Genomic DNA, 13339 nt, shown 5'->3' on the forward strand with positions numbered 1-13339 from the left:
TCTCTCCTAAGAGAGACACTCATCACCTTTATGGCCTCCGCTGGACTCTCTCTAGCAGCTGATGTAGATGTTCACACTGTTGGCCTCCAAACCATAAAATATACATATACTATATTATATTCGCTATTGTATATATATATACAGATCAGCTTCTCGGCCGCCCCAAGGGCTGTGTCCCGCGGCCGCTCCCCTCCGCTGGCCCGGCCCGCGGCTGCCGGGGCGGCCCCGCCGTGAGGGCGGCGCGGGGCGGGGCGGGCGCTCCCCCCGCTTCCCGGCGTGCACCGGCGCGGGGCTGCCTGGCCACGTCCCCGGGCCACGTCGCTCGGTGCCCGCTGAGCTTGCGCCATCTTCGCTCCCCGGCTCCGGCTGCGCCGCCGCCTCTGCCGCCGCCATGAACATCTTCCGCCTCACCGGGGACCTGTCCCACCTGGCGGCCATCATCATCCTGCTGCTCAAGATCTGGAAGAGCCGCTCCTGCGCGGGTGCGTGCGGAGGCCGCGGGGCGGGACCGGCCGGGTGGCTCCGGGCCGCAGAGCCCGCGGGAGCCCCGCCGGGGCCGGGCGGCGTAGCCCCGAACTCGCCGCGGGGTGCTGCGATCGCCCCCGAAGGGCCGCGCCCCGGGGAGAGCCCAGCGAGCCGGGGCGGCGGGGGGGTCCCGCCTGTCTCTCTGGCCCGGGAGGCGGCCCCGGTGAAGCGGGCAAAAGCGGGGAGGGCATTGACCCCGCTGGGGCGCCCCCGAGGGCCCCGGGGCGGGCGGGCAGAACTCGGCCCGGGCAGGTGAAAAGCGCCCGTTCGCGCAGGGGAGGGGGCTCTGCCCTCCTTCTGACCTCCCCGCGACTCGGCCCCCTCCAAATGCAGCGCTGGCGGAGCGGGTGAGCGGCCGGGAGAGGGGGAAGGAGGAGGCGCATCCCCGCTCGGGGTGGGGGTGCGCCGGCGGCAGCTGCATTTCCCTGGAAGGTGTTGTGGTTGCCATTATTTGTACTTTAATCCCCGTGCCCCGGCGCTCCGGCTGTGTCCGGGAGGGTCGCTCCTTCCTTACGTAACTGCCCGGCGGCAGGCGAATGAATGGGGAGGCCGGTTTGGAGGGCGGGCGGGGGGGAGCGCCTCGTTCCCCGCGGGGCGAGCAGCCGCCCTGCCTTCATCCCTCCGTCCCTCCATCTCTTCCCTCGCTTGCCCTGGCCGCGCCCGGCCCCGGGGCCGCCGGTGTCCGCGGTTTGGTGCAGCGCCGGCCGCCGCTGACTCGCGGTTCGCAGCCTCTGAAGTTTCCCCGCTCTCCCCTTCCCTCCGCGGCGGCCTCACGCTCCCCCTCTCCTTGGCTTTTGTGCAGGCATTGAGCCGTGCTTGGTGCCGCTGTTGGGGCCGGTGGCGGGCTCGCTGTCGGCCCGCGGTGGGAAGCGCCAGGAGGAGATTCCCGGCGGGAGCCGCGGGCTGTGTGTGTGACGTGGCAGCGGGAGCCGCGCCGGGACCCGGGCGAGCCCCGCTCCGCCGCCCCCCGCTGCCGCTTCCCCCCGTCCGCAACGGGCGTGCTCCAATTCCTTGGGCCGTGCTTCGCTCTCCCCCTTCGCTGTACGGTGTGGTGGTTGCAGGGAATTGCAGGCAGTTCCCATAACTGCAGCGTAGCTGATTTCTTTCAGAAAGCTGGGAGCTGTTGTCATTCAAAATGGGCATTTCCTTGCAGTGTGTGTTACGTGGATGGGTTTTGTTGTGCACGGGAGTTTGACTGTGAGCTTGGCTTTGCCTTCTCTCTAGAGAGCTTCTCCTTCTTTAGTGAGAGCGATTGTTCTTGAAATCAGTTTGCCACGTTTTGATGACACTATTCAAATACCGAGTTAGCACTGTTGAACAGATGTATCTGTAAAGTTTTCAGTTAAAAGCATGAAGAATTAGTTTAAGTTGTAACCTGAAATAACTGAGAATGGGGAAATGAAAGAGATTTACACTACAGGTAGGAGGAAGTACAGGTTCTGTATGTTGTCATGTCAAATCACCAGCTAATCCCTTGGTAGCACAAAATAAAAAGAGTAAATGAATAGTTTTGTTTTTTAAAAAATAAACTAATAGCTTTGGCTTTAAACAGACCTAAAGTAAAAACTGTTCTTAACTTTACAAAAGAGGTCAAACAAGTGACCCCACAGCCCACATGCAGCGATATTGCAGAACTATTGTTCCTGAGGTCACGGAGCACAAGAGCACCTTCCTGCTGAGCTTACCTGGCTCAGGCTCTAGTGCATCACAGGAATCCTGCCTGGGTCTGGCAGGACAGGGCCTTGCCTCCTCCAGCTCTTGAGCAGAGCTTTGTCCTGTGTTGGAGAAATGCAGTTGAGATTACAAACAGCAGGAGGGTTAATGATCTAAAAGCTGAATGTCATTTAATGACTGAAGAAAGAAAATGTGAAATTCTATTGCGAGGCTGAAATTCAGATAGGGTTTGAGCCAAGAGATTCTTAAGTGACCTTTGGATGTGAGGTTATTTACACAGTATAGTACGATGTGACCTGGTCCCATCTTTCTGCTTAAAGAGTGGTCTGATGTTGCTTTCCTTAAGCCAATTTTGATTGAGAATCTCTCCTAGTAGGGCTTTATTCATAAGAAAGCAGCCTCACACTAGTCATTGGTACAGCTTTCTCCAGGGCAGAGAAGTGAACAGGCCTGTATCACACAGGGGACATTGCTCTCCCCTTTCCCAAATTAGCCAATGTCCCTGGACACAAGCACACATGCATGAGCTCTTTCAGTAAAAATATTTGCTTAATTCGTTTTCCTGAGGAAAAAAAGAAAAAAAAGAAAGCAAAAATGTGTTTGTCAGGGTTGCTTCTTTGGTATCTTCTAGTTCTGCCTGAGTCCTCAGGAGTAAATCCAGGTTTGTGTTGCTGCTGTGAGATTGGTGTCTGAGGCCTAGCAAGTTTGTCTAGAATGAGAAGAACATAAATACCTCAAAGGACCACGAGCAAAGAGTTTTATTTTTGGGGCTCTATTCTGTTCCTCCTAGTGGTTCATTGTTGTCAGTTGAGGTTTCTATTGATGAAACTGATGTAAATATGCATTTGCATATGTTTGTAAAGTCATGCATGACAATAACCCCTAAGTAGTTACCAATTAATGTTAAGCAGCTACAGAGAGCCACTTATTAGAGGGCTTTCTGCCATTTCTTTACATTGTATGCTTATTTGAACCATTAATAAATTAAATAAACCTATACCTCGTGGTTACTGGTGACTAAGGAAACACAGGCAAACCAGCTGCTACTTTAACCAGGCACTTTTGGAGCAGGCTTTGAAAATAAAGGAGGGTTTCTGGCTGCTGGCTGAACTGCAGGCTGTGATCCATGGAGAGCTGGCAAACCACATGGTGCCGACTCCTCTCTTCTGGTTGCATCTGTGTGTCTGAGCCCTTTGTTCCAGGAGAGCCCTGGAAAAGCAGCTGGAAATGAGGGAGACAGCTTGTGCACCTCTGCTGCAACCTGCTGCTTTTTCAAGACTTATGGTCCCCATTTTCTTTCTTAAGAAGTGACTCTTCTAATTGAAGATAGGTAAGGCTAGGCTCATCTGCACTTTGAACCAGTCTGTCTTTTCTGTGTTTGAGAAACTTTGGTTTTTTTTCTTATTTAGTCAATAGGTTGAAAAAATAAAAAGGGGAAAGCAAATCACATCTTGACTTCAGAATTTTAGAGCTGGCAAGGAAACAATTTTTTGCATGTCTGGTTGAGTTGCCAAATTTAGAATTTGGAAGAATGTTTGCCACTCAAAATAACAGTTCAAAAATCATTAGGAAGAGCCATGGAGAATGTAATAGGTAACTCCGTTATCGACATCATGTCATAATTAGGAAATTCATGAGACTTGAGGAATCCTATGCTTTCAAACATTGTCCTGTTCAGACTGTATTTTCTTACCCATTTCAAGTCAAATTAGGTTGTTTGCAGTGCAAATTACTGCCTGAAAATTGATTTGCCTTTCTCTGTGCCGTTTATCAAGTGTTAAAGGTGACCTGCGGTTGCAGTGCTGTCCAATTATAAGCTGTATACTCCAAAAAAATAGTATAGATAGTAAATGTGTAGTACTTTTGCTAGGTAATGCAGCTGTATCTCGATTTTATGTGTCTATTGTGGACCAGATAATGTGCTAAGATGAAGACTTCTGACAGTACTTTGCCATGGGCTGCTGCTAATTTGTCTGTATTTTCACAAAAACTGCTGCTTTAGGTAGCTTTGAATTTTTTTCTCTCTCTCTTTGAAGGAAGGTATTCTCTTTCTCAGTTAGAAAATTTGTCTTTAAAATTAGGTTGGATTTTTAAATTGGAAGTACAGGAGTCAATGCTGGTACCTATTAGCAGAACCAAAGGAGTTGTGTTTCTGTGGGTGATGTGCATTTGGTACAGAGCTGAACTGCTTTATTTTTAAAAGTCTGTGAAGTTTCCGTGGCAAAGTATGGGCTGACCTTCCTTAGAAGAATTTTTGTTGGTAGTTTTATGGCTGTGATGTGCAGTTCATAGTTGGTAGGTGCTGTACACACTGCCCAGCTCAGTGCCTCTGCTCCTGCCTGTTATTCCTTACCTGACTCACCACAGCAAAATGAAGTTGATAAGAAAGTACTACAATTTCAGCTCTGCCCTCCTGCCTGGCTCTGAAAATCACCTGAATTAAAGTTTCATGCTATGGCTTTCAGCCAAGCTGGAGTGCAGAACTTGAAGGAGTTTTTCCATGTGTGAGCATGAAACAAAACGGAGAGGTTTGGTTCTTCCAAATTTGAGCCCAAAGCTTTGGAAGAAGAAATAAAACCATTTTTTATTTAGTTCAGGAACTAAGTAGTGTGTGTGGGAGGAAAAGGAAAGGGAGAAGGATGAGAATAGCATCATTGTAGCCTCAGTGCATTGCAGGTGCCAGCGGTGAGCCGGGGTCAGTGCTGTGACACATGCATTGATACATTTCCTAAAGTCTTAAAATGCACAAAGTGGTACAGCTGTTGTGTTCACCTGTCTCCTTGCCCTGTTCCTGTTTGTTGTTTAGATGTTTCTAGGCCTTCATAGGCCTTTGGTTTACAATTTAAACCTTGCCTAGCCTAGTCTGGCCTACTTTACTTAGTAAACTAATTTACTAAAATTAGTTTAATCTTCACAACTATTCTAAAGATTCAAAAATCAGTGAGAGTATTGAAAGACTCAATAAAAATTACAGCTTGGGGTTGAGGAGGTAAGATTGGCAATGGCTTATAAGAAATTGTCAAGTATATTATATGTATTTATGACAGTATATCCCGATCCAAATTTATAGCTGTTATCAATAATTAATGTCTCTTATATGCTGGTTGGTTTTTGGTTTTGGTTTTTTTTTTTCTGTTCCCAGTTATTTGCTCAAAGTAAATAGCATCCTAAATAATTTAGGCTAATTATATAGTGTAGTATCACTCTGTTCTGTAATTTGTCCAGGTGGATTTCTTTGTCCTGTGGGTTCTGACCTTAGGACAGCTTTGCTTGCTGGGAGGTTTTATTGGCAAGTTGTGATGCCCACAGGCACAGCTGGGATGAGCCCAGAGCGCTGCTGCAGCTGTCTGTGCAATGTGCTTGTAGTTCAAGAAATGTCAAATGTATTTTTTTTCCTTAACTTTTGGAGGTAGTTTGTTTGGGGGGGTTGGTTTTATTTTTGTTTTGGTTTTTTTTTGGAGAGGTGGTGTGTTTTGTGTGTGATACTTGCAGCTTGTGTTTTACAGCTCTAGAGCCTGCAGGGTTTGGGATGGTTTATGTTCCCTGCACTGTACTTGGGCTGTTCTGTAGGTGGCCAGTCAGGCTCACCTTGCAGACATGTCACATATGAAATCTGTAAACCCCTTTCTAATTGTTTCAGCCATTCTTGTACTTCATAGGTTAAATTCCTTCATCTGGAGCAGTTTATTTCCTGTTCCTTAAGCTGGAGTGAGAAAGGACTTCAATAGCCATAGCAGATTGCCTTCTCCTAATTGCTTTATGGTGCTGTTAATAAAAGCCTTTCTACAAATATCTCTGTATAAAGGGACAAGGATTTTCAGCCTCTCCTACAGAGTATTTTTCCCTCTTGTTTTTTGAAGAAGACTTGCATGCTTAGCTGAACAGATTCAATTATTTTCGCCCTGGATGACTGAAAACAAGAATAATTGGAATAACAAGACAGAGGCACAGAGTAGGTTGTTTTGTCCCCCTGCTGTGACACACCACCACATCAGTATTATGGAGCAATGCTGCACCTCAGCTTTCAGAAGCTTTTAGTGACTGACTGTGCAAAGCTTTTATGCTTCTAACTGTGCTCTAGTGCCTGAAGTTAAGTACAAACAAACATTTTGACATTGGGGCTTTGACCTAGAATCGAAAGTTGCTTTGAAGATGCAGTGTAGATGTCTGACATTTTATCTCACTTCTCTTCCTTTTTAAAATTTTGTTTTAGTACCTAATAACATGTGGGTTTGATTGTTTGATGTTTTTCTCACCATGTGACCAATTGAGTCTGTGAATTGAATTGCCTTATGTTTTAAAATCTCGGTATTCCTCTAAAATCCCATTATTGGTGCCATCTTACCTTCTGCTTGTCTCTGGGTCTGTTCTGTATTGCCCTTGTACCTTTCCAGCTATTCAGCATCTAAAGATTGTGCTGAGGCATGTGACAGCACTCTGAGAACTGAAAGCTGATGCAGCCTTGCCCAGTGATAATACAGAACAGATAGCTTGCAGGTGATCTTTTTGGAGATGACACTACCTGCTGTGAGTAACTTCTAAACCTTGTGTAGTGCCAGCACCTCTTCCAGTACAGGGTAACTTCTGTTCACACTACTGAGCTACATGGGCTTAGAATTCTCTTTGTACAGCTTGGCAACTTGGATTTTGTCCGAATTTTGTGATCAAGTTGCTTAAAAATAAAGGATATATCCTTTCTCATCCTCGTCATCAAATGTTTCAAAGCACCTCATCACTTTCTGAATGATTAATTATTTCCTTTATCACTTTAGGTATTTCTGGGAAAAGCCAGCTTCTGTTTGCACTGGTCTTCACTACCCGTTACCTGGACCTCTTCACTTCATTCATTTCATTGTATAACACATCTATGAAGGTAGAGTATGCTGAAGAGTTAGAAAAGCTAGTGAGGTTGCATGCAGAGTGCATAATGCCATTAGTAAAAGCCATTTTTAATGGCCCACTGCACCAAAGCTCTCAATGGGTTTTGGATAAAGAATGTGGAAGATGGACTCAAAATCCTTCTTCTTTTCTGCACTCTACATGCAATTTTAAAAAACTGTTTATATCAGGACTGTGACATTTAGAACAAATGACATTTTGGTTATTGAAAGTACAAGCTTTTGGAAAAAAATGGTTCAAATACACTGTATTTCTCATTTGAGACATTAAAGCTCAAGTAAATCTCCTTTTATTCACTACAAGGTAAATTAGTATTCAGAGTGCACTGCCAGAATTGCAGCTACTGTCTGGTCAGAGGCTGATGAAAAGTTGACATGAGTAAGCTTTAAGGAATGTAGCTTCTGTGAGTTATACCCCTGTCACTTGCCCACTGAATGCCAGTGAGGCTGAATTTGAGTTTTTTACTTGCTCATTCCTGCAATTTCTGGTGCTGAGTACAAGAAGATAAAGCAGTGATCTGGGAAAGAGCAGTATGTTGGTTTTTTTTTTAATCCAATTCCTTTATTTTTGGATTTTCTTGATGCTTTTCAGCTTTAATTTAGAGGGTAGTATAACTTTGCCAAGAGGAAAGACTAAAATAATCAATAACACAAAATGGATGGATAAATTAGGGGAATAATACTGTGAAATAAAATAATGTCTCCTAAACTCACACTTGCTTTCCAACAAGTGAAATGTGTATGCTTAAGTTTTAATATTAACAGTCTAGATGAAGAACTGTGGATTAAATAAAATATTCTTGAAACAGAAGCTTTTTCCACATGTAATTTCTGATTGGAAGCTACCATAGGTGCACTAAAGGAGAAGGTAGGGGTTTTTTGCCATTAATTTATTTATTGGTTGTGATTCAGGGCCATGAGCACATCTTTGTTCTGCAGCCCTCCCAACCAGAAAAGGAAGGCATGTGGAAATAATAACTTTCAAAATGGTAGCCTCTATTTCAGTTTCAAATGTTACTGCTTAGAAACTGATGCATATAATTGTCTTTTCAGCCCATTATTGTAGTGTCAAGGTGAAGCTGCTTGAGTGTCCCAACACAATTTTGTGTTATATTTATTTATGTGTAGGAGGATATAATGTTACACAGTTATTGAGAACTTGAGAGAAGTTTAGTTGAGAAGTCGAGAGTTGAGATTCTTGAAATGAAGTTTGTAATGTAAGAAATTTGGATTCTTTCACACTTTCTCAGTGTCTTCTATGACCATACCTGCTGTGATTTGTTTACACCCATAGTGAAGGTTCCCTGGATCCTGTCCTGTGGTTCTTTATCTCCACTCAGCTGGGCTGCTTGTGTAGCAGAGCCTCTGCATTCTGAGCTTCTTAATGCAGTATTTGTAGGATTTTGTCTGTGAGCAGAGCATTTAGTGATTAATAGCATCTGCAAACAGTGGGATTTTTAATCTGTTACTTCTGTGTTGCAAAGAATCCTTTTTTAATGTAATAAATGGTTTGGAACATTCAGTCTTTGTGCTGAAAGTGGCAGAAGCTAAAATATTTGTCTAGTCTGCTGTACTGTGTTGACTCCAGGACAATGAGCTCTGTCCTGATGATGGCAGATTGACCTTTCAAAAGTCTTAGAGTCTCTCTAGTTCTGTATTCTCACCTGTAAAATGAAGCTTTTTGCTTATTCCACAGGGAATAGATATAAAGTCTGCTGTGCCATAACCCTTCAGAATGGTTAGGCATCAGCTCAGATTGAATTCTGGTTCATTGCTGCTCTCAGTCTCATGGGTTTGAGGGCCTCTTGGTTGGTGAAGATCAGTGCCCAGTTTGCCACTTTTCAGATTTTAGAGATGTTCAAAGGTCCAAAGCAAATCAGCTAACTTGTGATATGTTAAATGGTTGTCTCAATGGGAATTATTGAATATTTATGTATTGCCACATCAGCCACACCACGCTGGGCTTTTTGAATGTAGAAAGACCCCTTCCATTACTATTGTGTGTATGCACCTGCACATTTTTAACCTAAATGTTTGGGGCAGTGCAGTTGCAGAACATGTATTCCTTCTCCAGTCACTTCCTTAGTTCTGGAAAGGGTCTTCACCTTTGGGCAGTCACTTCAACCATGGGCATGTGATGCCTTTAAAGCAACAAAACCAGCAGGGCCCAGAATGGCTCATTTTGAATTACAACTCTGCTGACAGAAGTTAAGCACCACCTACAGCCTTCAAAACCACATAAACAATGCAAAGAATCAAAAAAGACCACTCTTACTCATCTTAGTGCTTATTCAGGGAGTGTGATTTAATCCTGGAACCTGTGTGGATTGTTTTGGGGTTGTTTCTGTCCTTGCCCTCAGCTCATCTACATCGCTTGCTCGTACGCCACCGTGTACCTGATCTACATGAAGTTCAAGGCCACCTATGATGGCAACCACGACACCTTCCGAGTGGAGTTCCTGATAGTTCCTGTTGGTGGGCTCTCTTTCCTTGTCAATCATGACTTCTCTCCACTGGAGGTGAGTTGATTGTGGGTGTGAGATGATATTTGGAATGTGAGGATGAGCATTGTTAGCCTGGCAAGTGAATGGTTGTAGGTTGTCTGTGTTTAGTAGGTTCAGGCTAATCCTTCCCTCAGTGAATCTGTGGTGCAGATATCTGTGCAAATTTAAGGCGCCTCAGGAGAGCAGCACTGTTATCAGCATAGATTATTTTATTAAGCAGAAAACTGTGTTTTTCCCAGTACACTCTGATGACTGTATTCATTCAGAATTCCTTTTGTTCTGTTTGTTAAAGAAATCCCCAGAAATGCAGTTTGTGAATAGTTGGTGCCACCTGGTGAAAACAAAAGGAATTATACTACTACTTAAATTCTATAGAATTGCAAATGATCTAGACTATAAAAAAGAACTGCATTATATTTAAAATGCAGCTATGTGTTTAATTGCAGAAAAATTATATTTTAAATGTCATTACAGAGAGTTCAAGCAGGTAATTTTTTCCTACAAAATAGAGAGTAACTTTAAATGCTTGTTTTACATGGACTGAGCTGCATTTTTATATTGGGGTTGAATGAATTTATTACAGAGTAAGGGAATTTGAATTGCAACACTTTGAGACATATTTTAAATTTTGTTCTGGGTTAGCTCATTCTTTAAACAAATAGATAAAAAATGGAAGAACATTAAGCAGGGGAAGGGACTTCATCTTCCCTGCAGCTTTCTCAGCATGGAATCTGTAAGCTGCATTTCATGATAATGTGAACTGGATGCACACAAATTGCCTCACAAGTAAATCTGTGTGTGGCAGCTCAGCAGAGAGCTGGTTTGGATTGGAGAGTCTGCTGTCTGCCAGGAGAGTTCCCTCCTCCCATCCTCTGGCTGATCATGAAGCTTTCACTTAGTTTTTCCTGTACCAGGGAAAATTTGCCAAAATACTGGACCTGTATGAATAAATATTCATTCATCCATAACATTGTTAGAGAGTGAAAAGTCGAGCCAAGTCAAATATTTTCTGTCCTGCTGTTATCAGTGATTTACCTGTGGTTTTCTCCTTTCAGATACTGTGGACCTTCTCTATCTATCTTGAATCGGTTGCTATTCTCCCTCAACTTTTTATGATCAGCAAAACTGGGGAAGCAGAGACCATCACTACTCACTATCTTTTCTTCCTGGGTCTGTACCGTGCCTTGTACTTAGTCAATTGGATTTGGCGCTACTACTTTGAGGGATTTTTTGACCTCATCGCTGTTGTTGCTGGTGTGGTCCAGACCGTTCTGTACTGTGACTTCTTCTATTTGTATGTTACAAAAGGTAAGAAATACAGCAACTTCCAGCTTCAGGTTGTGGGATGTTAACAGGTTCATAGGGGTGTGCTATGTCAGGATTATGAGCTCGTTAATTCTGTGCGCAAATTAGTTCTGAAGTACCCTTAATTTATTGAGTACACTTTCTGCTAGTGTGGGGCATTTCTGAGGGTTTTTTTGGGGTACAGGTAGAATATAAATAAATAAATGGTCTGATGAACTTTTGGAAAGACTTAAGTATGGCTAAATATATATTGTTGTTGCCTTCCATGGATAAGCATGATCCTCCTGCTTCCCATGACCATGCACACTGTTACATGCAGATCCTGTGCTTGCAGACACCTTTCTCAGTGGTTTCAATACCACCAAGAGTTGAAAGTTTCCATTATGTAACCACAAAGCTGTGTTATTTTAGTCATAATTCTTAAGAGGCTGTGGTGGGGAGCTAGTATGTCCTTTGAGGATGAAAAGGAGGAACTCCAGGGTGCCACAAGAGGGCAAGGTTAGAATTGTTAATTCTAGTTTTACCAGTGTGTATTGAAGAGGCAGCCTAGGAGGGCTGTCTGCAGTCGACCCATTTGGTGTGGAAGGTTTTGGTCCCTGTGACATTTTAGCAGTGTGTGCTTCTCCTGCATCACAACTTTGTTTTGCTGACTGTTTTCTTTCCCACTCCTCCTTGCAGTTCTCAAGGGAAAGAAGCTCAGTTTGCCAGCGTAAGTGCCAAAACATCACCAGCATCTGTCCTGTTGGATGCTTGGACAGAACAATCCTTATCACAAGCAAAGGTGAAGATGCTTGAGACAGAAAGTCAGAAACACAGCTCTTTATAGTGCAGGTAGTCATCAGCGGCTCTGTAAGAACGGAGGAAAAACAACCAGCAGATTTCTGTTTGATGCATCTTGCCTTTATCTTTTTTATTACTATGTATAAAGATTTTTTACATAAAGAAACTTATACTGTATTAATAAATTCAGTGTATGGTTTCAATTGGAATAGTTCCAAAAGTGAGATTTTTGTGAGATTGTTTATGACCAGGAACAAGTGCAAACGTTTTTTTTAATTTTCAAAATTTTCTTTGAAATGACTGATTTTTTTTCTTTTGTTTTTTTTCAGTGCACAAATATGTGCATCCTTGATGGATGGTAGTCATCTGTTCTTTCCCTTTGATTCAGTTTTCATTCCACTATATTTATTTTTTTTCCAAAAGGCGAATATATGTCAACTCTAAATCTGAAGCCACCGATGTTTGATGTGATGTGCTGGTGCCCAGTCTTTGTGCCATCTGCTGACATGGAGTTCCTTATTCAAAATAAATGCTGGTGCTAGAAGGGGAACACTCACATTTTGAAGTTGTTCCCCTTCTAAAACAGACTGATGGCAAGAGGGCTATGAGGAAATCACTTGAGGCCACAAGGATGGGCTCTTTCTGTTCTGCCATTATGTCTGGGAAGGTAATCCCAAAAATGAAAGCACTTGGCAGCCCAGGTTGTGAGGGGTAAGAGATGAGATTGTGTTAATTAGTGGGAAGTGTTTGTGACTGTTTGTTCTGGAAGAGAAGGTTAAATATCTTGGATGTCCAGCCCTGCTCCACCATTCCAGCTGTGGGAAAGGGAGACGTGTGAGTTGTTGATTACAGAAATCTGTGGGTGATCATTTTAAACAATATCTACATTTTCTTATTAATGAATGCTTTATAAGCAACTTCCATGTTCAGCTTCAAGTGGTTTTCGATGTCACTTTTGGACAATTAATATTTTTTTTATAAACTTTTCAGAATCAGCAGCACCAGTTACCATTCTTCATCCTTTAAATGATTCCCTTTTTTTACTGAGCTGTTGCATGATTTATCCTGTGTTACCATCCTCAATAAACACTTTATGAAATGGTGAAAACATTTCGGGTTTTTTTCATTTTTTTCGTTCTTGAATGTGAAAGTTTTCTGTTTGCCTGGGACTGGATGAAAAGTTGTGGTGAGGATAAGCTGTCTAATATTATTACTGTACTGAAATAAGAAGTTTTTAAGGCTCTGAGGGGCATTATCACTGATGCAAGCAGTGAAGGCTGAGTTCTGGCTTGTTTAGTAAGAGCTCAAGTCTTCAGCCTGGTGCAGAGGAGGGTTTGGTGCTTGTATGTGTTTGGTTTTATCTGCAGGTTAATTTGCCATCGTTCTCTGCACAGTGAGCGCTGCCTCTCATTGCTGGGCCCAGCTGAGCGCTGTTCCTGCCGCGCCTCGGGCTGTGACGTCATTCAGCGGCCCTATTGGAGCCTTGTTCCGGATGTGTGACGTCACTGCGCACTGACGTCACTGCTCCGGCATGCCCCGCCCACTGGGGGCCGTACTGCGCACGCGCCTTGGGCGCCACCGCCCTTCCCGCCGCCTCGCGCGCGCGCCCCGGAACGGGGCGGGGCTCCTGCCAGGCGCGTGCGCGGCACCGCC

At 44.0% G+C, this 13339-nt stretch overlaps 1 protein-coding gene across 1 annotated transcript; it reads left to right on the forward strand.

The window, feature by feature from the left end:
* The first annotated feature begins 272 nt into the window (after positions 1-272).
* KDELR2 (KDEL endoplasmic reticulum protein retention receptor 2) lies at positions 273-12794 on the forward strand. Its single transcript, XM_064725963.1, has 5 exons — positions 273-482; positions 6972-7072; positions 9458-9616; positions 10657-10909; positions 11585-12794. The coding sequence occupies exons 1-5, from the start codon at positions 392-394 to the stop codon at positions 11617-11619; spliced, it is 639 nt and encodes a 212-aa protein (XP_064582033.1). The 5' UTR covers positions 273-391; the 3' UTR covers positions 11620-12794.
* The last annotated feature ends 545 nt before the right edge of the window (positions 12795-13339 follow it).

Source organism: Zonotrichia leucophrys, chromosome 14 (genome assembly GCF_028769735.1).
Source record: "Zonotrichia leucophrys gambelii isolate GWCS_2022_RI chromosome 14, RI_Zleu_2.0, whole genome shotgun sequence".
NCBI classification, from domain to species: domain Eukaryota; kingdom Metazoa; phylum Chordata; class Aves; order Passeriformes; family Passerellidae; genus Zonotrichia; species Zonotrichia leucophrys.